At 38.8% G+C, this 24,201-nt stretch overlaps 2 protein-coding genes across 5 annotated transcripts in view; one reads left to right on the top strand and one right to left on the bottom strand.

Annotated features, from left to right (window-relative positions):
- B3GAT2 (beta-1,3-glucuronyltransferase 2) overlaps positions 1 to 24,201 on the top strand; it is a 133,081-nt gene that overhangs the window by 65,757 nt on the left and 43,123 nt on the right. For 2 of the 3 annotated variants that reach the window (XR_006356304.1, XR_006356303.1), the window contains exons 3-4: positions 20,379 to 20,527; positions 20,617 to 20,781. Coding sequence is in view for 1 of the 3 variants with exons in the window: in XM_044001351.1 (XP_043857286.1) it covers positions 20,379 to 20,527; positions 20,617 to 20,703 (236 nt within the window). In the remaining 2 variants the exon portion in view is untranslated. Of the gene's footprint in view, positions 1 to 20,378; positions 20,528 to 20,616; positions 21,020 to 24,201 lie in introns of those variants that run through there. The other variant, XM_044001351.1, reaches the window with a different exon arrangement.
- The window catches only part of SMAP1 (small ArfGAP 1), a 221,375-nt gene continuing 218,332 nt past the window's right edge, over positions 21,159 to 24,201 (bottom strand). For both annotated transcript variants that reach the window (XM_044001349.1, XM_044001350.1), the window contains one exon: positions 21,159 to 22,106. In XM_044001349.1, the coding sequence (XP_043857284.1) occupies positions 21,972 to 22,106 (135 nt within the window). In that variant the 3' untranslated portion in view covers positions 21,159 to 21,971. The remainder of the gene's footprint in view (positions 22,107 to 24,201) is intronic.

Genomic DNA, 24,201 nt, shown 5'->3' with positions numbered 1-24,201 from the left:
GGATCAGTTCAGCAAAACTAACACATCAACCAATTTAGATATTATATGTGGCATTCCACACCCAGAATCTCTCACCTCTGCCGAGAAGGGAAGGAAATGCATTCTCATCTCTCTTCTTTAGGGTTAGGCATAGCCATTATAATTTTATAGCTTTCTGTTTTGACTTTATGTTTCTATCCATTCCGTTTACATTTTCATAGTCATGGTGTATATAGTTTTCCTGGTTCTGCTTTCTTTACTTTGCATCAGTTTCTACAAGTCTTCTGATACTTCTCTGTATTCATTATTCATTATCCCTTAAGGTATAGGAATATTCTATTACATATCACATATTACACATTTATTTAGCCATTCCCTAATTGATGGGTATATGCTTTTTCCATTTCTTTCTTGACACAAAAAGTCTGCTGCTTTCTTTGAAGGAAATTAAAGGACATGAAAAAGTAAAGAAATCATAATTAAAGGAAGTATTTGTTTTGAAGCAGGATATTCTCATTCTTGTATAACTTGGCTAAGAAGAAAAACAATAAACAAAAGCCACATTAGCTCTCAAAGGAAAATACCATTTATAACATGTTAATTTACAAGGTGGCTTTTTTTGGTAGCATTAGTTAAAGCTTCCCACTTCAGCTGGTAACTAAATCAGTGTGACAGGGCACTTTCCATGAGAATAAGCAAACACTGTTCTCCATTGTATAAGATTGACAAAATCACATATTATAGGATTCAGAGGAATGATTTGTATATTTTGTTCACTAAGTAGAAAAGATAAAATTTTCTTTGTCACATGCTTGTTTTACTACAAAAGAAATGAGAGACTTTGCAGGCTTTAATTTTGATTTTGGAGTAGGGAAGCGAGAAGAGAATAAGCATTTATCAATTGCCTGTATGTGCCAGGAACTGTACTAAGCACTTTATAAATATTACCTCATTTGATCCTCATAACAGCTGTGGGAGGTAGGTGCTATTATTATCTTCACTACAGTTAAGGAAACTGAGGCAGACAGAGGTTAAGTGATTTGCCCAAGGTCACAGAGCTAGTAATTGTCTGAGGCTAGATTTGAACTCCATTCTTCCTGACTTCAGGCCCAATCCATACATTGCTCTATCCAATCCACCACCTCTGGGTATATGGTTTAGTGGCAGAATCATAGTGTAGAGGATAGCCTACTAGATTTGGAGTTAGGAAGGGCTGGGCTCAGTTCCCATTTCTGATAATAGCTACATGATGTTCAACAAGTCACTTAACCTGCCTGGAGCCTCAGCTAACTCCCTAGGACTAATCTATTAAGTCATAGAATTTCCCCCACTCTGACAAAACTACAGGTCCAATATGAGCACACGAAATTGTTTTTCCATTTGCCTCTGAATTTCCAGTCAGTGGGACAATGATGGCATATATGTCATAGAATTCAGACCCAGGAGGAACCTTAGAAAGTAACCTGCTCTAACATTCTCATTTTAATTTTTCTTTGGTATCTTTTAATTACATATTTTTTTCAATCAGCAAAAATCAACCTTCTTTCCAAATTTTCCCAACTTCACCCCAATCAAGAATCAAAGAAAGGGGCATCTAGGTGGCAGAGGGGATAAATCATAGGCCCTGCCTGGATTCAGGAGGATCTGAGTTCAAATGTGACCTCAGACACTTGACACTTACTAGCTGTGTGACCCTGGTCAAGTCACTTAACCCTCATTGCCCCACAAAAAAAGAAAAAGAATCAAAGAATCAAAGAAAAACAAAAAACCCTGTTACAAACATGTCTATTCCAGCAAAACAGATTTCTGCACTGTATAGGTCCAAAAATATGTCTCATTTTGGACTTTTAGCCCTTCACCCCTCTGTCAGAAGGTAGATAACTTTGATCTGTTCATTTGAGAGTAAGATTGAAGTGTCAGCTGCTCCCCCCACTTCTTCCTTGTTGTGTGTATCTATATCTGTATCTGTATCTATACCTGTATCTTTATCTATATCTATATCTATATCTATATCTATATCTATATCTATATCTATATCTATATCTGCCAGTATACCCAGATTATGTGAGAGAATTTTCCCTAGCCTTCCTTTCCTTTTTCTACCTAATGTATTTCTCTTTCCCTCTCTTCCCATTCTTCTCGTAAGGTCAAGACATAACAGAATTATTCCCAAAACTTTCTCTGTTACTTCTAATTAGAAACCCTCTGTGATCCCTGATGATGATATGGTTCAATGAAGAATCATATATCATCTCCTTGTTTAGTCCTATATCATTGTTTGTTTCTTTTACCTTTTACGTTTCTCTTAACTCCTGTGTTTGAACTTCAGAGTTGTTACTTAGTTCTGGTCTTTTTATCAAAAATACTTGAAAGTCCCCTTTTTCCCCCTGTAGGATTATTCTATGTCACTGGCTAAGTTATTCTTCACTGTAGGCCTATATCTTTTGCCTTCTGGAATATGATATTCTAAGCTCTCTGCTCCTTTACAGTGGTGACTGCTAAATAGTGTGTGATTCTGACTGTAACTATTCAATACTTGAATTCTTTCTTTCTGACTGCTTGCAGTATCTTTTTCTTTGACCTGAAAGCTGTAGTTTTTGTCTATCAGGATTCTAGAAGTTTTCATTTGGAGCTTTCTTTAAGGAGGTAGCTGGTGGGTTCTTTCTATTTCCACTTTGTCCTCTGGTTCTAAGAGATCTGGGTAATTTTATTTTAAGATTTCTTGAAATATGATGTTTAGGCTCTTCTTTTGGTGATTCTATTCAGGTAGTCCAATAAGTCTTAAATTTTTTTCTTCCCAGCCTACTTTCTGGGTCAGTCTTTTTTTTGGGGGGGGGCGGGGCAATTGGGGTTAAGTGACTTGCCCAGGGTCACACAGCTAGTAAGTGTTAAGTGTCTGAGGCTAGATTTGAACTCACATCCTCCTGAATCCAGGGCTGGAATGCTCCATGAGTGGTGATTTTGGTCAGACCCTATCCCCAGCATCCAGAGATCTCGTTGTCCTGTGCCAACCTGGGCTAGAAGAATGTCTCACTGATTGTCTCTTGGGTTTCCCCATCACAATTTGGTCTGGTGTATTTTCTATATCTGTTAGGAAGAATTTTGAGGGGAAACTTAACGGTACAGCTCCCTGCTACTCTACCATCTTGGCTTTGCCTTTGTGTCTTTTTTATATCACAGTCATTTCTTGATGTACTCCCTCCCCCCATTTCCATTCTGCTGCCAATGAACCTTCCCTTGTAACAAAGAAAAACAAAACAAATAAAATCTACAAACTCTTAGACCATATCTAACTGTGTGCATCACTGTATACCCTAGTCCCCTATCCTCTACAACCAAAGATTGGATTGCATTTCCTCATTTCTTCTACAGGACCAAGGCTGACAACTATATCCCACAAAATGCACTTCATTTTATTATTCCTTTTGTTTACTGTGTTAAAGTTATAGGGGCAGCTAGATGGTGCAGTGGTTAAGCACCGGCCCTGGATTCAGGAGTACCTGAGTTCAAATCCGGCCTCAGACACTTGACACTTACAACCTATGTGACCCTGGGCAAGTCACTTAACCCCCGTTGCCTGCAAAAAAAAAAAAAGTTATATATATATATATTGTTTTCTTGTTTCTGCTTACTTCAGTCTATATCAGTTCCCACAAGTCTCCATGTGTTTCACTTAATTCCTCATTTTTGTGGTTTCTTATGGTAGAATAATATTTTACTATATTCATGTACCACAGTAACTTTTGCCCATTAATCAATCCATGAGTGCCCTCATTCTTTCCATTTCTTTACTACTATAAAAAGTACCACTATTTTTGGTCTATATGGGACTTCTCTTTCTAGTCTTGATTTTCTTGAGGCATATACCCAGCAGTGGGATCTCAGGGTCAAGAAGTTTAGCCTTTTCTTGTATAATTGCAGACTGCTTTCCAGAATGTTGAACTAATTCACGGTTCTAATGACACTATATTTGTGTGCTTGTATTCCTGTAACCCTTCTCATCATATTGATTATTTATGTTATTATCATTACCAGTTTCCTAGGTATGAGATGAGACCCAAGAGCTATTTAATTTGTACTGCTCTTATTATTAGTGGTTTGGAGCAATTTGTAACATATCTATCTTGAAAAAGCTTTTTGATTTTGCATAATTGGGAAATTATCTATTTTATTTCTTATGATTACCAGTATTCCTTGTTTGGTTAGGGATTTTCCCCCTTGCCATAGTTGTGAAAAGTTCCTTTCATTTTCTTCCCAACTTTTTTGCTTAGTCCTCAGCACTTGTGACCTTTTAAATTGTGTTGGATATCCCTTTGGAAATTATTGTGGTATGTGGCTTAAGATACTGGTTTAGCCTTACTGCTTCTCAGTTTCCCCAGAAATTCATGTCAAGTAGGGAGCCTTTCTCCAAGCCCCTTATTTTGCTGAGGAAGAAACTGAGGCCTAGGGACATAAAGCAGTTTCCCCAAGATGACACAGGTAGTGAGTAAGAGAGGCAGGATTCTGATCCAGGGCCTCCAATTCCAACCGTAGTGCCCAGGTCAGCACACAGTAACTGCCTCTTAGAAAGCTAGTCTTTTGGCCTCTTAGGACCTCAGTTTCCTCAACTGTAAATGAGGGTGTTGGATTAAAGATGACCTTTAATATCCCTTTGATCCATAAGTCTATGATCCAGTGATTCTATGACTTTGCTACAAGGCTTCATATAAAGATGACTGACTCCTTCCTACTCCCAGCAGTCAAAAAGAGAGAAAATGAGAACTGAATACCATCTGGACAAGATTTTTAAAACACTTTTCTTCCCTTTACTTTTTAGAAGTGCATGAATTTGAACAAGGTCTTATTCATTTCATTGTAACAATGAGCTGTCTGGGAACAGAATATGACCCCTTCATGAGGTAGTTGACTGTTCACAGAATTGTTTGAGTACTTAAGGATATGGCAGAAGTGATATTTCTTCACTAACTAGGTTCAGAGTACCTTTCAACTCTTAAGATTCCATGACCTGTACAATATCTAATTTTCTTTATTATGCTAATTCCCTACCAGTACACACACTTGAATAAATGCTATTGTCAGATTCCTAAATGCTCATAGGCCATTTATCTAGCCTAGCCCCATGCTTCCTGAATCACTAGGATTTCAAGTGGTATGACGGGAGGACTGTAGAGCTTTATAAACAGGCACCCCTAATTTTCTTCCCCCTTATGCACACACCCTGTAAACATAGAGTACCCAATAGGGGTACTTCTCAATAGGGTACAATAGTTCCTCATTCAAAAAAATTGGGGCCCTGTGCTATGGTGACTTTCACAGAAAATATTTTTATATCCCTTCTGGGTATGTGTGATCCTGAGCAAGTCATTTAATCTGTGTTCTAGGCAACTTTCTAAGAATATAAGTTGCAGAGGATATGTATTGGTATCAGCATTAGTAGAGGAAACTTCCTCATCAGGGATTTCCCTATACCAAGGAAATCATAGCTCCAGTTCCCTACCCCCATCCCTTAATGACTAAGGAGGGGAGAACATTAAAAAAAAAAAATGCCTCATCAAACTCCTCCAAGAGATGTAGCACAGATAATGTTTGCAGTTGTATTTGGTGATGGTTTTTAAATATGCATGTGATGGGGGCAGCTAGATGGTGCAGTGGTTAAAGCACCAACCCTGGATTCAGGAGTATCTGAGTTCAAATCTGACCTCAGACACTTGACATTTACTAATTGTGTGACCCTGGGCAAGTCACTTAACCCCCATTGCCTGCAAAAAATAAAAAAAATTTTAAAAATTAAAAAATTAGGGGGGCGGCTAGGTGGCGCAGTGGATAAAGCACCGGCCCTGGATTCAGGAGTACTTGAGTTCAAATCCAGCCTCAGACACTTGACACTTACTAGCTGTGTGACCCTGGGCAAGTCACTTAACCCCCTTGCCTCACAAAAAAAAAAAAATTAAAAAATTATATATGCATGATGAACTGCCATTTATCTGGAATTGTTGAGAAAGAAGACTATTATGATTAATTAAATATTGTAGTTAACTGAGAGCTGGATTATATTCTATATACAAGCTACCAATTTTCAAAGAAATGAATAGAGAAGAATCCAGGTACTCTTCATTCCAAGACTAGCATCTTATCTAATATGTTATTCTGATTTGCTAATCCCTTTATAGTCAAAAGGTTTACATTTCAGTTTTTTAAAAAACTGGGATATTAACTCTTTTGTCCTGTGTAGTTTCATTTATGATTTCTTGAAATAGAGCTCTGGAAAACCAGCCCTTGATAAAGCCCATTGGGATTCAAAAGGAGCTACTTCACCAAGCCTAAACCAAAATCACTCTGGCTCTCACTGATTGGTCAACAATAGGTCCCAACCCAAGCCTCACTTGGTCATTGTTTGGGTTTTGATGGCTCAGAGGGAGTATAAATAAATACAATTTTTTTCTGTTCTGGCCAGGAACCTTCAGGGTCTTCCCTTCCCAGTTTGATTTTTTTTCGAGGAAGCAAACTAAGGCCATCTTTTACCACAATTCTTACCAAGCCTTAAATCACAGTATGGGTGTTGCCTCAGACAAACTGAGACCTGGAAGAGACCTTAGCTTAAAAAGGCCAAGGTCTCCCACCGAATCCAGGACCAACTGGACCCAGATGACCCTGGAGGAGAGAGTGAGGCTCTGCCTCACTTAAATTCTACCAATTCACTTGCAAGTCAAACCATCCTCTTCCTGATTTCATTGGTCCTCTTATAGTATGAAGGACAAACAACAACATTTTAGATAAATGATAGCTTACTTTGATAAGAAAATCTAGAATTTTTACTTGTATAATGTGAAGTTTAAACCTTCAGTTAATTCTAAATTATTCTATTTTTTGCCATAAGTAGTAAGTAGTAACTTTTTAAAAGTTAACTATATTAGGGGCAGCTAGGTGGCGCAGTGGATAGAGCACCGGCCCTGGAGTCAGGAGGACCTGAGTTCAAATTCGGCCTCAGACACTTAACACTAGCTGTGTGACCTTGGGCAAGTCACTTAACCCCAATTGCCTCACTAAAAAAAAAAAGTTAACTATATTGTTAGTTCACTGAAGTATCTTTGAACTTTTCTGTTATTTTCTATGTTAAAACCAACTTAAAGATCAACTCATATGAAATTCTAGTACAATTAACACTTAATTTGGAGTCTATGATAAGTATACATGTAAATGTATATTATATATTAAGCTTCTAAATCACATAAAAATGGCCTTAATTTCTTTGTTTAAAAAAAAAAATAGAAGAAATTGGATCAGACTTCTGTGGGCCTTTCCAGTTCTAAACAATTTGTGGTTAATTCCATAAATTTTTCCAACTTAATAAAAGACACTGAAGGGCAGCTAGGTGGCGCAGTGGATAGAGCACCAGCCCTGGAGTCAGGAGGACCTGAGTTCAAATCCGGCCTCAGACACTTAACACTTACTAGCTGTGTGATCCTGGGCAAGTCACTTAACCCCAATTGCCTCACCCCCCCCAAAAAAGACACTGAAAACTCAGTATGCCATAGTTCATCAGTGCCCACACCTTTTCCTCTGTATTTATTAAGACTGGTAATAGTGGACTACTTGAATTTCCTCGCTTTCAGATTTCTCATGCTTTTAATTTGGGAACTTCTGGTGAGTGAAGTAGCCACAAAATGGTCTCCAGCAGGTAGATAGGTGATTTTCTAAACCATATAACTAGGAGTTGACCCAGATGATAGATAAGTTTGAAGTCAGGGCTGGTAAGTATGGCTTCTAATCATGAAGTAGTCCTGTTAGCTTTGGCAAAGGAAGGACCCAGCAGCCCTGACAGACCATGCCCAGTCCTTAGAAAAGCATCTCCTTTATAGCTGGTGGTAGTGAATAAATGGCATTTTTCTATATATGTGAGAAAATGCTATTTTGCTTACAACTGATTTTTAATTCTCCAGACATTTTGGCCTAAATGAATGGATAATAGAAAAGTGTAATGGGCTATGTGTCCAGATATTTTGCCCATACCTTAAGGCATGAATATGTGCCACCTTGGAATGGTTTCATTTGCATCTTAGCCACTTGCGCCTGTGCTTACTTAGTTTTGAGAAGAGTTCTTTATACTAGCAATTGAGCATTCTAACATGCAAGCTCTGAATGGTGTTTATGCTAGTACAGGTACTAGCATAAGTACATGATCTATACTTGAGAGAAAAGAATAGCTACTTGGGACACGGTCCACTTTGTATCTCTCCAAATTGCTAACCTTTAACTTGAATCTAGTAGTGGTAATTCCACCCCCACCCCTAAAAATGACAGTGTCATCAGCTTCCTAAATGGATGGTTAGGATTGGGGAGAGTGCAAAAAGTATTTTCTTGGCTGCCAGTTCAGAGAGTTTTGAACTTCTTCCACCCTTTCCTTTCCTAGCTCCCCCCCCCCCTTAACTGTGCACACACAATTATGGAGTTAGCCATTGCTTTCCTGGCTATGTACTTCAAATCTGAACCGGGACGAATTTTAGCTACAGCATCTTCATTGAACATACATCATACTGTAAAGTGCTTTTGGAAACTGTAAAATGGGTAGTGTGGGTGGAAAGTATGATCAAAGGAACAAGTATAGGTTGTTTAAAATAGACTTCTAAAGTATAAATGTATTATACAGAGGGAATGCTTAAATTTTACATGAAGAAACTTGCAGCTCTGCTGAAGGAGGAAATAGAATGAATTGAAAGACTGGCACTTAGCTTTAGTGGACTGACTAATGAGGAGCAGGCAGAGAGGTGGTGGACTGCAGGTACAAAATTAAACATACATCATCAATGTATGGCAAGTGTGTTTGTTTTTCTTAGTTGTACTACTTGTTTATAAAGAAGGGTTTTCTTTGAGGAGCTCATATTCCACCTTTGCGAAGTGACAGTGATGTAGGGCAAAAAGCATTAATAAAATATTTGGCTAAAACAGGGATTCTGCCTTTTTGTGTTAGGATCCCCTTTAGTAGTCTGGTGAATAAATAATTGACGGAAATGCTAAATTTCAGTTTGCTGTTAGTGAAAATAAAGATATAATTTTTCCCATCCAAATTCACTGACCCACTGAAATGTATCCATAGACCTCTTCAGGGCATGTGGATCCTATTTTAAGAATCTTTGGGTTCGGGGCATCTGGGTGGCGCAGTGAATAGAGCACCAGCCCTGGAGTCAGGAGGACCTGAGTTCAAATCCAGCCTCAGACACTTAACACTTACTAGCTGTGTGACCCTGGGCAACTCACTTAACCCCAATTGCCTCACTTAAAAAAAAAAAAAGAATCTTTGGGTTCAAAAGAACGCAAAAAACAAAACAAAACACGCAAAAAAAAGAATCTTTGGGTTAAAAAAAGTTGTCTCAATAACAAAAAAGGGAGATAGAAAAGATAGACCAACAGATTCTTCTAGACATTGGCTACACTTAGTATCAGTTAAGTCAAAGGATTTTATACCACCATTAGGATGTATTTAGAGCTTAAGATGATGAAAGACAAAAAGTGATAATACATTGTAACATTTTATTATTATTTTTTTAATTTTTGGTGAGGCAATTGGGGTTAAGTGACTTGCCCAGGGTCACACAGCTAGTAAGTGTTAAATGTCTGAGGCTAGATTTGAACTCAGGTCCTCCTGAATCCAGGGCTGGTGCTCTATCCACTGCGCCACCTAGCTGCCCCACACTGTAACATTTTAATGACAATAAGATGTGAAATCCTTGTCTCGTGGTCTAACATTTAAAATCAGAGAAGATTCAGATTTTTAGCATCTTTGCAATTAAACTGCAAACGTGTGCTTCAGAAGTAGGGAGGTGGAAAGAGCCCTGGATTAAGGTGAGGTTCTGAGTTCTAGTCCTCAGTCTGTAGCTTCCTTCCAGTGTGATCTTGGTCAAGACTCTTAACTACTTTGGGCTTCCTCAGCAAAATGGAGGTAATGACACCTCCCTTGTGTCTCTCAGAATCACTCTGAAGATCAAGTGTGTGAAAATGCTTCAAAAACTAAAGAGGCCCAACTAATGCTGTAGTTATTTTTGGATATGTTCCACTAGTTGGTATGTCCAATTTATGTCAGGCTATGTGTGTAATAGGACCCTAGAGGCAGGGAAGCTGTATTATCTGTGTTAAGGCATGGTATGAACCTGATTCCCCTAGACTGTGTATTGGGAATATCCTCTTAGAGATGGAAGAAAGCACTTGGGATTCCGTACATTGGACACCCAACAGCCATCTTCTGTAGCCCATGCACTGGCAGAATGTTAGCTGACTAGACGGCTTCTTCTTTTTTTCAAAGGAATTGCTTTGATTCAAGGGGGCAACTGAGCTCCCTGTCACTAGTCCTTCCCCCCCCCCCCGCCCGAAAAAAGGATATTTTTAGTGGTTCAGTTAATTAAGCCTCTTTAATTTATCTTTTGTTCCCAAGATCGACTTTTCTGTCCCTGTCAGCATTGTAATTGTTTCCATAGAAGATTTAGCCCTCTATGACAACTGGTTGTTTTCAGGGAAGGGATTTAAATGAATTTGTCACAGGTTAAGTAGAAAATACTTAGAAATGCACTTTCCTTTCATTTCACAAAGAACAATGGTTGCTAAATGGACTTTTAGGCAGTTCTTTAAATTAGACAGTGACAGGACAGCAGAAGAGCATCTGGTAGTAAGGGATCAAAATCTCAATCAATAGTCCTGTGCAAAAAGGTGAGCTAATCTGATAAAGGATCAAAGAGACTTGTTTCCCAGTTGGTCATTTTCGCAGTTGATGAAACATGTTACCTATTTCCAATTGCCTCCGTGGAAGAAAATGATTAAAAACAAGCATTGAATTTAATTTGGTGTAGTTCCATTTGACGCTTTATCCTTCTGTCTTCGTGGAGTTGGCTCACCTAGGAAGAGTCTTTATCACAGCAGTGACCACTCACTGTAATGCACAAGCCTTCACCCCAGAGCAATGATGCTTAGGACTTCTTCAGACTAATGACGTTCTATGGATTTGAGGAAAGAAGGGTCATTTGGCGATGCATGCCAATTTGTAACGCTCCAAATTTCCAGCGCTTGAATGGCACCTAACAAGCAGTAATACTGGGAATACAAGATTCTCCAGGCACTTTCCCAAATAGAGTTTTGAGAAACGAGTCAAACAAAGCACTTTTCCCTAGGCTGGGGGTCACGAGATTTTTTCACTTGGATCTCCTATAGGCCACAGTACTTCTATAACTATCCCCTCTGGTGCCCAACACCAACCCCCTGTGACTTTGTGGGTGTTGGAGGAGGGAAGCAGGTAGAGGTGAAATACACATACAGGGGACAAAGGGTCAGCCTCATAAACTTCAAGTCTCACCTGTGATCTTTTCCAAGTCACTGAACCTCTCAGTTTACCAGATAACTTACCAAGACTATAAGTTACTGTTCAACCACTCCTGGTAAGACTCTGAGGTCTGACTGGAGAGCTGTCATATTTTCTTACATTGACCCAACATCTATTTGACTTTCAAGTTGCCAGGTCCAAACTAACCCTTCCCCCCTTCTGCTTCCCAGCTCTTCCTATATGTGGAGTGTCTCCTCCCATTAGAATTTAAACTCCTTGAGGGCAAGGACTGTATTGCTTGCTTATATTTGAATCACAGGGTACATAGTAAGCTCTTGCCAAGTTCTTGGTCTTTATTGTTAAACGTTTCCTCACAGGCAGTTCCCAATAGGGATGAAATCACAGGGCTATAACATTCCCCCTCTACTTTCAAAACAAAAACAAACAAACAAAAAGCCCCACACAATTCAAGGAGACATACAAGTTTTTCCCTTAAAGTGGGATTTGGTTATAATGACCACATTGAAATTATACTCCTAGTTTGGGTGGAGTGGCACTTTATCGAGTAACAATACTTTCTCTAAACCCATTAGAGGATTGTAGGTGTCCTAAAGGTCACATCACTTTGACCTATGTTCTCTGAGGGTGTGTGTGTGTGTGTGTGTGTGTGTTTCTTGTAAGTTTCTAGATGGGTAGAGAAAAGGGTATGTCATTACTCAGTGGCAAAGTAATAAAACTCAGCTCAGCTTTCAAAAGGCACTTCCATAATGAATTGGAATGAGCCTTGGAAGCTGTAGGATCATAACTACAATGAAAGCATTTGTATGTATCCTTTATGTTTCTTATTAGTATTTACTGTATGCTGGGCATTGTGCTAAGCACTGAGGACACAAAACAGAGAAAACAAGAGAGTTCCTGCTCTTGAAGAGAGTTTACATTTTAATAAGGGAAGGCAAAGCTTGTTGGGGAATCAGGCAGCAATCAATGGAGCTGGAGAGTGAGCAACATGGCTGGGCCTTCTCATGATATATAATGGTACCAGTTCAAGGTCCTACCATTACTGAATCAGCCTTAGGATGGGGTTACTCCCACGGGAACAGGCAGCTGGTGTGGTGGTAGAGCAGGCTTTATAGATTTTGTTTAGAAGTGTAAGGAATCTCAAGAGGTCATCTAGGTGAAACCTTTCATTTCATAGTTGAGGAAACTGAGGCTCAGCAAGATATAGTAACTTACCCAAGGTAATTAGTAGCAATTAGCAGTTAGCAAGTATCAGAGTTATAAATAAATGAAATAAAAAACATGTATTAAATGCTTACCATGTACCCGACATTATGCTAAGTGCTAGGATACAAATACAAAAAGCAAGACAATTTCTGCCCTTAAGGAATTAATTTCTAATAGGGTAGTGTGAGCCAGAGAAGAGTCAGGGAAATCACAGAAATGGTGAGTGGAATAATAAGACAATTGAATATCCTCTCTGGGAATGGTAATGTTGATTTGGTTAGTGTTTCTAGGGCTAGAGGTGGAAAGTTGAGAGAAGTAAGGGAAAGATTACATGCCAGTCACCATGGCATGAAGATGGCCAGGGAGAAGTGGGGTAGGTCTAGGTCAGGTTTGATGCATTAAATTATCACCAATAAAAGCCCTGGACCCCAGGGAAGAGAGCTGGAATACCAGGTCAGAGGTGGTGGTGAAAGAATATTAATGATCAGACAACAATTTGGTGGGTTTATAGTTGAACCGGGTCCTCTGACCTCAAGTTCAATGCTGTTGGCCTCCAATACCTCAATTTTAGTGATGATTCTGTACAAAGACCAGAGAAAACATTTAGTAGAAAAGTCTTTCTTGTATCCAGGTTATAAAGGTACCAGAACCACAGGCTATCCTTTGGGACATAAAAATGTATGTGTGTGTGTGTGTGTGTGTGTGTGTGTGTGTGTGTGTATGTATAAATCAAAATATTAAAATATCCATAATAAAATTATTCTAATGGATTTACTTTTTTTAAAAGGGGGGTGTAGTAATCTGTAATGGAAGGGAGAAAAAGATGCCCATTGCCAGTTCTTGGAAGGTGGATTATGGATATGTTAAACTACTTGGAATACATTGAGGTAACTGATAATAGATGTTATTGGCAGAATCTTAACTGTTGGTTAAAGGAGAGTAGGAAGGAATGGAGTTCTTCCAGACTATAAGCTCCTGTAACAGTTCTCATTGTAGGGTCTCAATATCGAGCCATACTGTGACCCCCATGTTCCGGTAACCTTTTCCCTGAGTAATGGTTTATCATTATAAAGACAGGAAATACTATCTACAAACACCATAGTAATCAGACTTAGAGTCAGACTTGGGTAGGTGCTGCCACTTGTTTAGCAAATCTGAGCCTCAGTTTCCTCATTTTAAAATATAGAATGTGGAATTGTGATCTTATGATTATTTCATGTTTTCTACATCTGCTTAGAGTAGTGAATCCAATCCTGTTTTTATAATGCCCCAGTGTATTCTCAGATGACTCAAAGGTTATTGGAAAACTGGACCCTCCCCTCCAAAATAATTTCTTTTAATTTGTACTTTTAAAATACAGCATTTGGGGATTAGAAATTTTCATTTATGTCATTCAAAGAATAGTTGTCCGAGAAGTATGTCAAGTTATCAATGTCCAATCAGCTAAGAACTCAATCCTCATTTTTCAAAGAAAGAACAGAGAAACACTTAGGCTATTGATTCTGCATACTGGCACCGTAAATCACAGGATGCCAGGAAAAGCATCTGAGGGCTTGGCCTAATTAGCCATAGCTGGCTCTTAACAGGCAGTGCTGCACTGCTTCCTTTAAAGATCTTGTTCAGAATGAAATAGACAAAAATGACTGAGATAGATGCTCCAAAAGCGTGTCTTACTGCCTTTTGATTAGAAAATAGATAAAATCAGGTGAAGATTTATAAGGGGAACAGGATTTTTTTTTCCCTGGCTAACCTTGCACCCATGCATTCATTTAATGACAGATTCCCCTTCTCTTCCTGGAGAAGACTTCATAACTAAAGAAGAATGACTTTTTTCCCCCAGTCTGTCACACTCCTTAAGTTACATACCCAGCATGGACCTCTGTCCTTAACAGTTGGGAGAACTTTCAGTATTTTTTAAGAAAAAGAAAGGAAAACATATTCCAGACTGTCTTAGCAGTCAGATTGGTGAATGTAGGAGATCTTAGAAGAGAATGAGGAGAATTTGATGAAAATGGCCACACATCACTTTCATTTGTGGTTTTGTGGGGTTTTTTTTGAGGCAATTGGGGTTAAGTGACTTGCCCAGGGTTACACAGCTAGTAAGTGTTAAGTGTCTGAGGCCAGACTTAATCGCAGGTCCTCCTGACTCCAGGGCTGGTGCTCTATCCACTGTACCACCTAGCTGCCCCACACATCACTTTCATACTAACACCCAACAAATGGAAAGGGAATGTAGAAACACTATTCACTAGCTTGAAACCAACATGAGAAACACAGATGTAACCTGTCAAATGTTGTTCATTGGTTCTGAGAAAACGTGACTAAGGGAAACAACATAGCACAGGATTGTCAGTTCCATAGCAATAATGTTATAAATTGGAGATACTTCCAGGGTGATCTAATTTGGACTATAAAGGCTTCAAAATGGTCTTTATGGAGACCCGAAATTTTAATAAGAAATCCAGAGACTGTGCTGAGCTGGTTATATATGCTAATAGTCTTTTTGGAAGCCTTGAACCGTAAGGTTCCCTAACGTTTGCAGTTGGTGATCATCCAAGGGACAAATAGGCAGTGAGGGGGAGTAGTGTAAGAATCATCCTACTAGATCTTTGATGTGAATGGTCTGCTCTTGATGAAAACATTACCCCCAATCCGAATTTTTGTTATGAAGTGCTTATGAGATAAAGCTTCACAGAGCATTTTACAGTTATCTCATTTATTCTTAAAAAAATTCTGAGGTGGGTGCTATTATTTTTTTTATTTTTGGTGAGGCAATTGGGGTTAAGTGACTTGCCCAGGGTCACACAGCTAGTAAGTGTTAAGTGTCTGAGGTCGGATTTGAACTCAGGTACTCCTGAATCCAGGGCGGGTACTCTTATCTACTGCGCCATCCAGCTGCCCCGGTGGATGCTATTATTAATCATCATTTTAGGGGCAGCTAGGTGGTGCAGTGGATAAAGCACCAGCCCTGGATTCAGGAGGTCCTGAGTTCAAATGTGGCCTTAGACACTTGACACTTACTAGCTGTGCGACCCTGGGCAAGTCACTTAACCCTCACTGCCCTCCAAAAAAAAAAATCAACATTTTATAGATGAGAATTTCTGTAAGAATTTATAAGAATATTTATAAGGCAGAGAGAATAAATGACTTGCCCAATAAGTGTCTGAGGCTGGATTTGAATCTAGGTCTTCCTAAGTCAGGAAACTCCTCTTCCAGAGTTCAAACCTGGCCTCAGACATTTCCTAGCTGTGTGACCCTGAGCAAACTCAACCCTGTTTACCTGAGTTCCTCATCTGTAAAATGAGCTGGAGAAGAAAATGGCAAATCACTCCAGTATCTTTGTCAAGATGACCCCACAGTAGAGTCATAAAGAGTTAGACATGGATGAAACGACTACACTTCCTGACTCTAGACTCAGCCCTCTATTCACTGTGCCAGTTATTTCTTGTAATAATTAACCAGTGAGGAACATAGACTTAATGTGGGCACCAGCTCTGATTTGCCGATTGGACCAAGGGCATTACCACATCTTTGAGGCCTGTTTATTGTGTATTCATGCTATTGCTGCAAAATGATGTTAATCTAGCTAATTTGGTGTGGGGTATGGCTACATACTGTCATCCATATTAAAAAGTAGAATGACTATTTACAAGCACTCACGAGAGCATCCCTTCATATTAGCCTTTGGTTGCTCTAGACCATTGCCAGGTGAGTGGCTGGCTCTGCACCAATGATCTGCTGCCTCAGTTACTTACAATGCTTAGAGAAAGGCAAAATGGTTATATCAGAAAATATTTTGTACTGAAAGTGAGAATACTCCAGTTCTCATCTAAGCTCTATTATTCATTCATTTAGCCCCCTGACCTTAGGAAAGTCAGCGATAGCTGCCCACCTATCACAAGGGGCTTTTATAAAGACAAGTGGCAAAGTCTTTGCAAAATGCTTCAATTTGACAAACATTGATTAAATCTGCCTGCTATTTGCAAGGTATTGTGTGCTCAGTGCTCTTAGAGATATACTAAAATACTTTGGGTTTCTCTTGTATGTTTCTTTTTTGTATCGTTCCATAAAGTCTCCAAAATAGATTGGCCATTCAATTCATTCAGTGTTTTGACACTGAAGATCTTCCTCTGGTTTGTTGATACCGATACAACACCTATGCCATGTTAGCCTGAGATGTCCAGGCCACCTTCTTTTCCTGGCATATACAGGTCACAGATGATGTCTTTTATGACATATGTGTGTATGAGTCATGCCTACGAGAGCCCACATGCATCTCTTCATTGCCTTTTGGGCCATCTAAAATGTGAATTATTTTGAATTGTAACCTTGTCATCTAGGTGGTGTAGTAGATAGTGCTGGACTTGGATCAGGAAGACCTGGGTTCAAGTCCTGACTCAGATTCTTACTCCTTTCAGCCTCAGTTTCCTTATCTGCAAAATGAGAATAATAGCACATCACAGGGCTATGATGAGGATCTGAGGTAACATGTAAAGTGTTTTGCAAGCCTTTAGAGCACTATATCAATGCTATTATTATTTTTAGACTGGTGTTCATGAGGGAATGTATAAAAATGAAAAATTACTCAGTCCCTTCCCTCAAGCAGTTTAGAATCTAGTTGTGGTACAAATGTAAATTTATTACAGAAGAATCTGGAGCTCTAGGACTCTTGGGTAAGATATCTGCTTCAAGTTCTCCATTTGTGAAACTGACTACCTCACCCCCAGCTAAAGAAATCTTTATCCTCTTAAATCAGATCTTCTTTTGGGGGGGGGGGAGGATATTTAACAGGGTAGATGGTGGGACTAGATCTTTATCGTTTCTTCCAATTTTATGAGTCTCTGATGTAATCAGAATGTTGAAGTAAGAACACTAGCAAGAAACACTTCTATTTATAGACACATTGTAGGATAGAATCTTGATTAATTAGTTCTCAACTAACTAAAATCTTAATTACTCAGAAATTCTCCCCTTCCATTCCTTCCTTGTGCTTGACTTTTAAGAAAAGAGGCAAATTAATCACAGGAAAACAAGTTAGTTTCAGGGGCTTTTTGTTTCTTTAAAAAAAACCCAAAACACCAACATTTCCAAATTATGGCTGTCTCAGTACACATCTCTAAGTGGTGTGATTGTGTCCAAGCCACTGAATCATTGTAAGCTTGAGTTTGCACATCAGTAAGACAGGGATGATTCTGCAGTTTTACAAGCTTTGAGAGGAAAGCCCTTTACTCTTGAAATAAGTTGTCATTACTATTCTAGAGCTACACTATTGGACAGACTTGGTATTTACAACGATGGCTTTAATCTTCAAAGAAAGGTTTTATGTAGACCAGGGCTTCTTAAACTGTTTCCACATGAGACCCCTTTTTGCCTGAGAAATTTTTACACGCCCCAGGTGTATAGGTATGTAAAATAGGTATACAGATCAAACATTTACTGCCAAATTTTTTGAACCCCAGATTACTACATGACCCCATATGGGGTTGCGACCCACAGTTGAAGCAGCTTTGATGTAGACTATACTGAGGCAAGAAAGGACAGATGTGTTTTTAGAGATTTCAACAGTAGGACCTCCCTGGTGATACCTGTTAACAGAAAATGATCTTGGTACCCTCCCCGACCTCCCACCTTTCCCTCAACAATTTGTTTCATTCCATGTAGATATGACAGTGACTCCTTGGTAATGGTTATTAGGATCATCACTACCAAAGCCAAACAGAATCTGGGGTGCTGGCTTACCTGTCCATGGTACAATCTATACCATAATTGGAGAGAGTTGGAATAGACTGACTTGCTTTTCCTAGACTTAAGGAGGTGACATCTATCAAATCCATTCAATTGTGTTTGTCCTAAGGCCCCAGGTGTAATTCTCTTCACTTCCATTCATTTATATAACAGTGATGATACAGATGTTGCTTTAGAGGTGTCTTCCAAGTTTTTTTATTCACAAGTTTTTATCCCTTCCAAATAAACTGAAATCTTGAGACATTCTAAAGTAGAGGAATTGGGATAGTTCCCTGAACACTGCATCCCCATTGGCATTGTTGCTATTCTTTTTCATCTTAAGAGGTGTCAAATATATAAGCCATACACTTCTCCTGACCCCTTCCTCTTACAGAGAAGTTAGATGATTTTCCCAAGAAATAACTAGGTCACAGTAAGTAACAACGCTGGTCCATTGACAGAGCAGTGGCTCCTGTCCACCTTCCATAAATGGGGGATATAGATACTAAAGAGAAAGAATAGAGATACTGGCTAGGCAACTGGGTTATTATGAGAGTACGTCATACTCACTGTATGTTATCTCCCATTTTCTGTTCTGACTGTATTTTTGCATTACTAGCAAGTAAGTAAAGTGTGGGTAGTTCAGGAAAAGGCTCATTAAGTCAGTATAGATACATTTCCCCAAAAGTGGATCAAGAAGGTCAAGTTACTTAGTGTTTTAGATACCAAAAGTTATCTGTTTTCTGATTGTTAAATAGGTTTTCCTCTCAGTGTATGCACCCCCCCCCACTTCAACTTCATGTTTGAACCAGATGGAACGAAAGAGAGAAGGGAAGCATGGAATTTCTAACAGTGCTAATTTCCAATTGTTTAAGTACTTGGTAGGATGCATTATAAAGCACTTGAATCAGTGGGGCTTCAAAATGTTCCATTTTTGTTTGAATTAGACTGATTCATTTGGATTGGGATGGCACTGCACAGTAAGTATTAATGGATTTTTTGAGAACTCTGGTTTTCATTGTCTAATTGTTCCACTGTGTGATAAATTACGGCATAATGTTATTCAGAAATGGGGGGAAAACCCCTCATCTTGACATTTCCTTCCAGCTCTAAAATTCTGTGACTAAAAGCAAGCATTAACTTATATGATCTTTCTATTATACATTAAACTTTTTTTTTTGACATTCAATCTTGACAGGTAGAAGTCTATATGGACATGAACTTGTAGGTTTTTTTAAAAATATTATATGATTTTATTTTTTACAACTCTGGGAAATAGGATCTATTATAATCTTATTTTACTTTGTTTATTTATTTATTTTTAGTGAGGCAATTGGGGGTAAATGACTTGCCCAGGGTCACACAGCTAGTAAGTGTCAAGGGTCTGAGGCCGGGTTTGAACTCAGGTCCTCCTGACTCCAGGGCCGGTGATCTATCCACTGAGCCACCTAGCTGCCCCAACTTGTAGGTTTTTTTAAATTTAGTTTTCTTTGGTTTTTAACTAAATAAGATAAGTACTAATTTTGATGAAGAGTACACGATGAAATTGTAGATCATACCGATAGAACCTTCGGGTTTCATCAGCTAATGAATTCACCAGTTGTCCTGGGCATACAAATCATGAATCTAGAACTGAAAAGACTTGCCCAAGGTCACATAGCTATTAAGTGCTAAATGCAGAATTTGAACCCAGGTCTTCCCGACTCTATCCCCTATACCACTGTCTCTTAGGTAATATCTAGGCAGGTTTTCCGAAGTAGAGATGCCCTTACCATACTCTTCTGGAACCTGAGGTCATGGTGGAACTTTTCAGGCCACTATTGATTTTTATTTTCTGTGAGTTTTGGTGGATTTGGATTCCGCTCCAGAAAGAGGTCTTAAAGTGAAGTAGAACTATGAAAATTTTGTGCACATGAGAACATGACCACAGGAAGATGAGATAGATGCAGAGGTACATGAGACTTAAGATTACACTTTGAATAATGCTCTGAGTCTTTTTGTTGTTAAGTTCACAGAGAAAAGGCTGGGAATTGGGTCCTGGACTGAGTGATGGTAAAGACTGATTTTTTTTTTTTAGAACCAAGTTAGATGGTTAAAACTCCAGTTTTTGTTTTTTTACTTTAAAACATTTTTACTTTTCACAAAGGGTTTGCTGTGAGCCTTCAAGTGATCTTGTCCAATCCAAAAGCTGTGTTTAAGCGCCGAGGGTCCCAGCCAGGGATGCAAGAATCTGATTTTCTAAAACAGATAACAACAGTTGAGGAACTGGAACCAAAAGCAAACAACTGCACCAAGGTATTCAATTCTTTTACTAGTGTTGCTTAACTTTGACTCTAATTGCAATTCAGAGCCCTGCCCTAAACTAACATTTTTCTTTTCCTTAGGTTCTGGTCTGGCACACTCGAACAGAAAAGGTCAATCTAGCTAATGAGCCAAAATACCACCTGGACACTGTTAAAATTGAGGTTTAACTTGAGGAAGGAAACAGGGCCCGACACATGGCTGGGGCAAAGGATGCCTCCTGAAGTTAAGGCTGCAAAAGCATTCAGGTATTGCTCATTCTTCTACAGTGCAACAGACCTGATTTTCATCTGATGGACATCCCTATAAGCAAATTAGATGGTGTAAAAATGGATGTTTTGTCTTCCCTTGGTTTGCATGTTTCCCCTAACCATGTCAGTGCATACTGTCACCTGAAAGATCTATACATCATCAAGAGAAAGTGATGCTGCAAGGGAACATTTCCAACAACTTACCTGATCTCCCCCCACCCCCAACATCTCAACTGGTGAAATTGAACAGATTTTTAGGAACAAATAAGTGCTATTTTGTCAAGTAAATGTTCCTGACCTCTCAGCACTATGTGATTCCTCCAAGATCAGTGGCAAAACATAGCTAAGGAAATAAAACCCACAAGAAAGGTCGATGGATTCATCTGTTTAATATAGGGAAATAACATTTTGTCAATACTAGGCACCATAAAATGTAAACACAATTACTGTCATAAACCTGGATATACCTTCAAGGATTAAAAGTACTATTTTGTAGATACCCTGTATGCATCAGTGCTCTGCAGCTTAGCACTATGTACACAAGAAGTGATCCCAATTACAGGAGAGAAAAGACTTGGGATTTCTTTATTCTTTGAACAGATTAAATTTTGTGGTAACATCCAGGTTTATCTTCCTTTCACTAACCGTGTTCCCTGTTAAGCACACCATAACAACATCACAGTGAAATGAATGATGAAATAAAAGAATTTTGATACACTAGAAAACAGTGTTCAGTGATACATTTACATTCTATTTATATGATTAAACATCTGTTCATATAGTACCTTTCTACAGGATTACTGGCTAATTTGGGGGCAGGGTTTATACTGTTAGAGATATTACTAACATGATAACTACTTCCCTTATATGCAAACAGTAGACCTATAATCTTATTGAGAATAAAACTGATTATGTAAATTGACTAAGCAGCTTCTCCAAGAATATGGTTTATGAAATCACGTGTAGTATGAAAAAAGCTGCCAGTGACGTCAATATGGATTCTCAACCTGCTTTTTACCACATCAAATTTAATCAAAAGAGAGACCAACACGGTCAGTCAGTTAATTCTTAATATGAACAACTGGGGAGGGAAAAAGAATCTGTACAGGAATAAAGAGGGGAACTAGATGCATTTATCAAGGAATGTCAGGTGGTGATGATTCTGGATGAAACTCCTCTTGCAGTTTTCATTTCCACAGCTGTGTGCTCAGAGTCTGACCCGATGAGCTTCCAGACCATCCTGCTGTTGTATTTGGGGGTTGGCCAAAACCCACAGCACTGCTAGCACTGGTGATGTTCATTCCAGCCATTTGCTGATTCATCTGTCAAACACAGAAGTGGCTTGGTAATTAAGCAGAAAGGAAATATCCAGTACAAATTCCTTGTCAATTTATGTATTATATTGTCATAACACAGGTTATGCTTTTCCCACAAATATGCTCAGCGTAGCCTAGACTAAGTTTTATTTTAAACATGTATTTTGGGGGGCTGCTAGGTGGCGCAGTGGAAAGCATCAGCCCTTGGATTTAGGAGGACCTGAGTTCAAATCCAGCCTCAGACACTTGACACTTACTAGCTGTGTGACCCTGGGCAAGTCACTTAACCCCAACTGCCTCACCAAAAAAAAAAAAAAAAAAGAAGAAGAATTTTACAGGGACAACTGATATTCAGACCAACAAAAAGTGTGAAAATAACCATGTAAAGAATATATGCTAATGTTGGACCGAGTGGTTTTGATAGCCAACAGACGCTGAAAAGTTTTAGCCTCAGATTAAATATAAAAAATAAAGTCTACTTAATTTCAAGAGAAGCGAAGCTGAGAAGGAAGGTACATGTGTTTTAAATGTATTCACATCATATAGTCTTTTAAAGAATTTTAGACTATCTACAAAGGGGAAGGTCACCAAAACAAAATACATTAAAAAACAAGACATTTCTAATATAAAAGAATCCCGATAAAACCAAATCTAAAACTTGAGAAGTTTTACATGTCCGGCAAAGAAGAAATGTTGGCAGTCTGCCTACTCTCACTTGCTATGCAGAAAATATACAATATTCAGAATTCAGTAACGGCAATTCAAAACTCTATTACAGACTAAATTTTGTACATCCTGGCATGAAGCAACTTTTACATGTGACCAATTGCAGTGCTTTTTACTTACATGCACCAAAATACATTTAATAAGGATGTATTCTTCTGTAATAATACCCAAGCCTATTTGCCTGTAATGAGTTCTAGGGACATGGTTCTTTTGGATATTCTGTGTTATGGGGCTGCTTATCTTGAGCTTTTGGATCCAATTTCTGATAAAAAACAATGTAATATGTATTTTTTAAAATGCAACCCACAAGAATGTAGCAATGTATTCAATGGGAAGTTTTTAAATTTCAGAGATGAAATAAGGGTTAAATACTTCAGAAATTCAAATATTTAGAAAGTTAGATGCCCCTAAATTATGCCTATTATATTAAAAATGCATGGCACAGGTATTATATAGTTTCCTTCCAAAATCTCTTCCTTTAAGAACTGTTAAGTCACTTTCTCTTGGACTAAAATAGGATATCTGCACACATCCTCCAAAACAAAGTCTTGATCATAAAAGATGTCCCAGGGGGCAGCTAGGTGGCACAGTGGATAAAGCACTGGCACTGAATTTAGGAGGACCTGAGTGCAAATCTGGCCTTAGACACTTGACACTTACTAGCTGTGTGACCTTGGGCAAGTCACTTAACCCTCACTGCCCCCCCACCAAAGTCCCAGTAAAAAAGAAAGATTTTTAGAGTTGCCTAACATTTACTTGACTATCATATTTATTTCACAGTGTATATGACCCTTGAAGATGAAGACAAATATTGCCCAATTTTTTTTTCCGGGGGGGGGGGGGGGAAGTAGGGAGAGAGGAGTATGTGTGTGGCAGGTAGAAACATTACTTTCCCACACTGCTTCAACTATTGCTAAAAGCAGTAAAGATTCCTGCAAGCCTCATGCCTGATGGCAGTAGTCACTGAAGGGTGTCTCTGCCATCTGTCAGCAATACAGAGTGGTGTGTGCATCAAAGCAAAAGCTCAGCTTCTTAGCAGCTGGGCAGAGATGAGCTTTATTGTGATCCTAGTTTGAAGCCTGCATTTTTATACAGAAAACTTCAAGTCGCCCTTATACACTTGGCTGGATTATATCCTGCAGCATATCTCAAAATTGACAAGCAATAATGCTAGCTCGTATCCTATAAAGCAGGTCAAACAGTTAATGAGAACAATCCATTCCCCTCTTCTTCATGAAGGGGTAGGTGTTATAAAACTGTTTATATGCATCTTCTACTCAAGACTGTTTCAAGCACCTCATCCTCGCAGGATAGATGGCAAGCAGGGCCACTCAGATTTCATCAAGAAAGATTCTAAGTAGTGCTACTAAAATTA

Source organism: Dromiciops gliroides, chromosome 4, assembly GCF_019393635.1.
Source record: "Dromiciops gliroides isolate mDroGli1 chromosome 4, mDroGli1.pri, whole genome shotgun sequence".
Taxonomy (NCBI): domain Eukaryota; kingdom Metazoa; phylum Chordata; class Mammalia; order Microbiotheria; family Microbiotheriidae; genus Dromiciops; species Dromiciops gliroides.
This window is presented reverse-complemented; position numbering and strand designations above follow the sequence as displayed.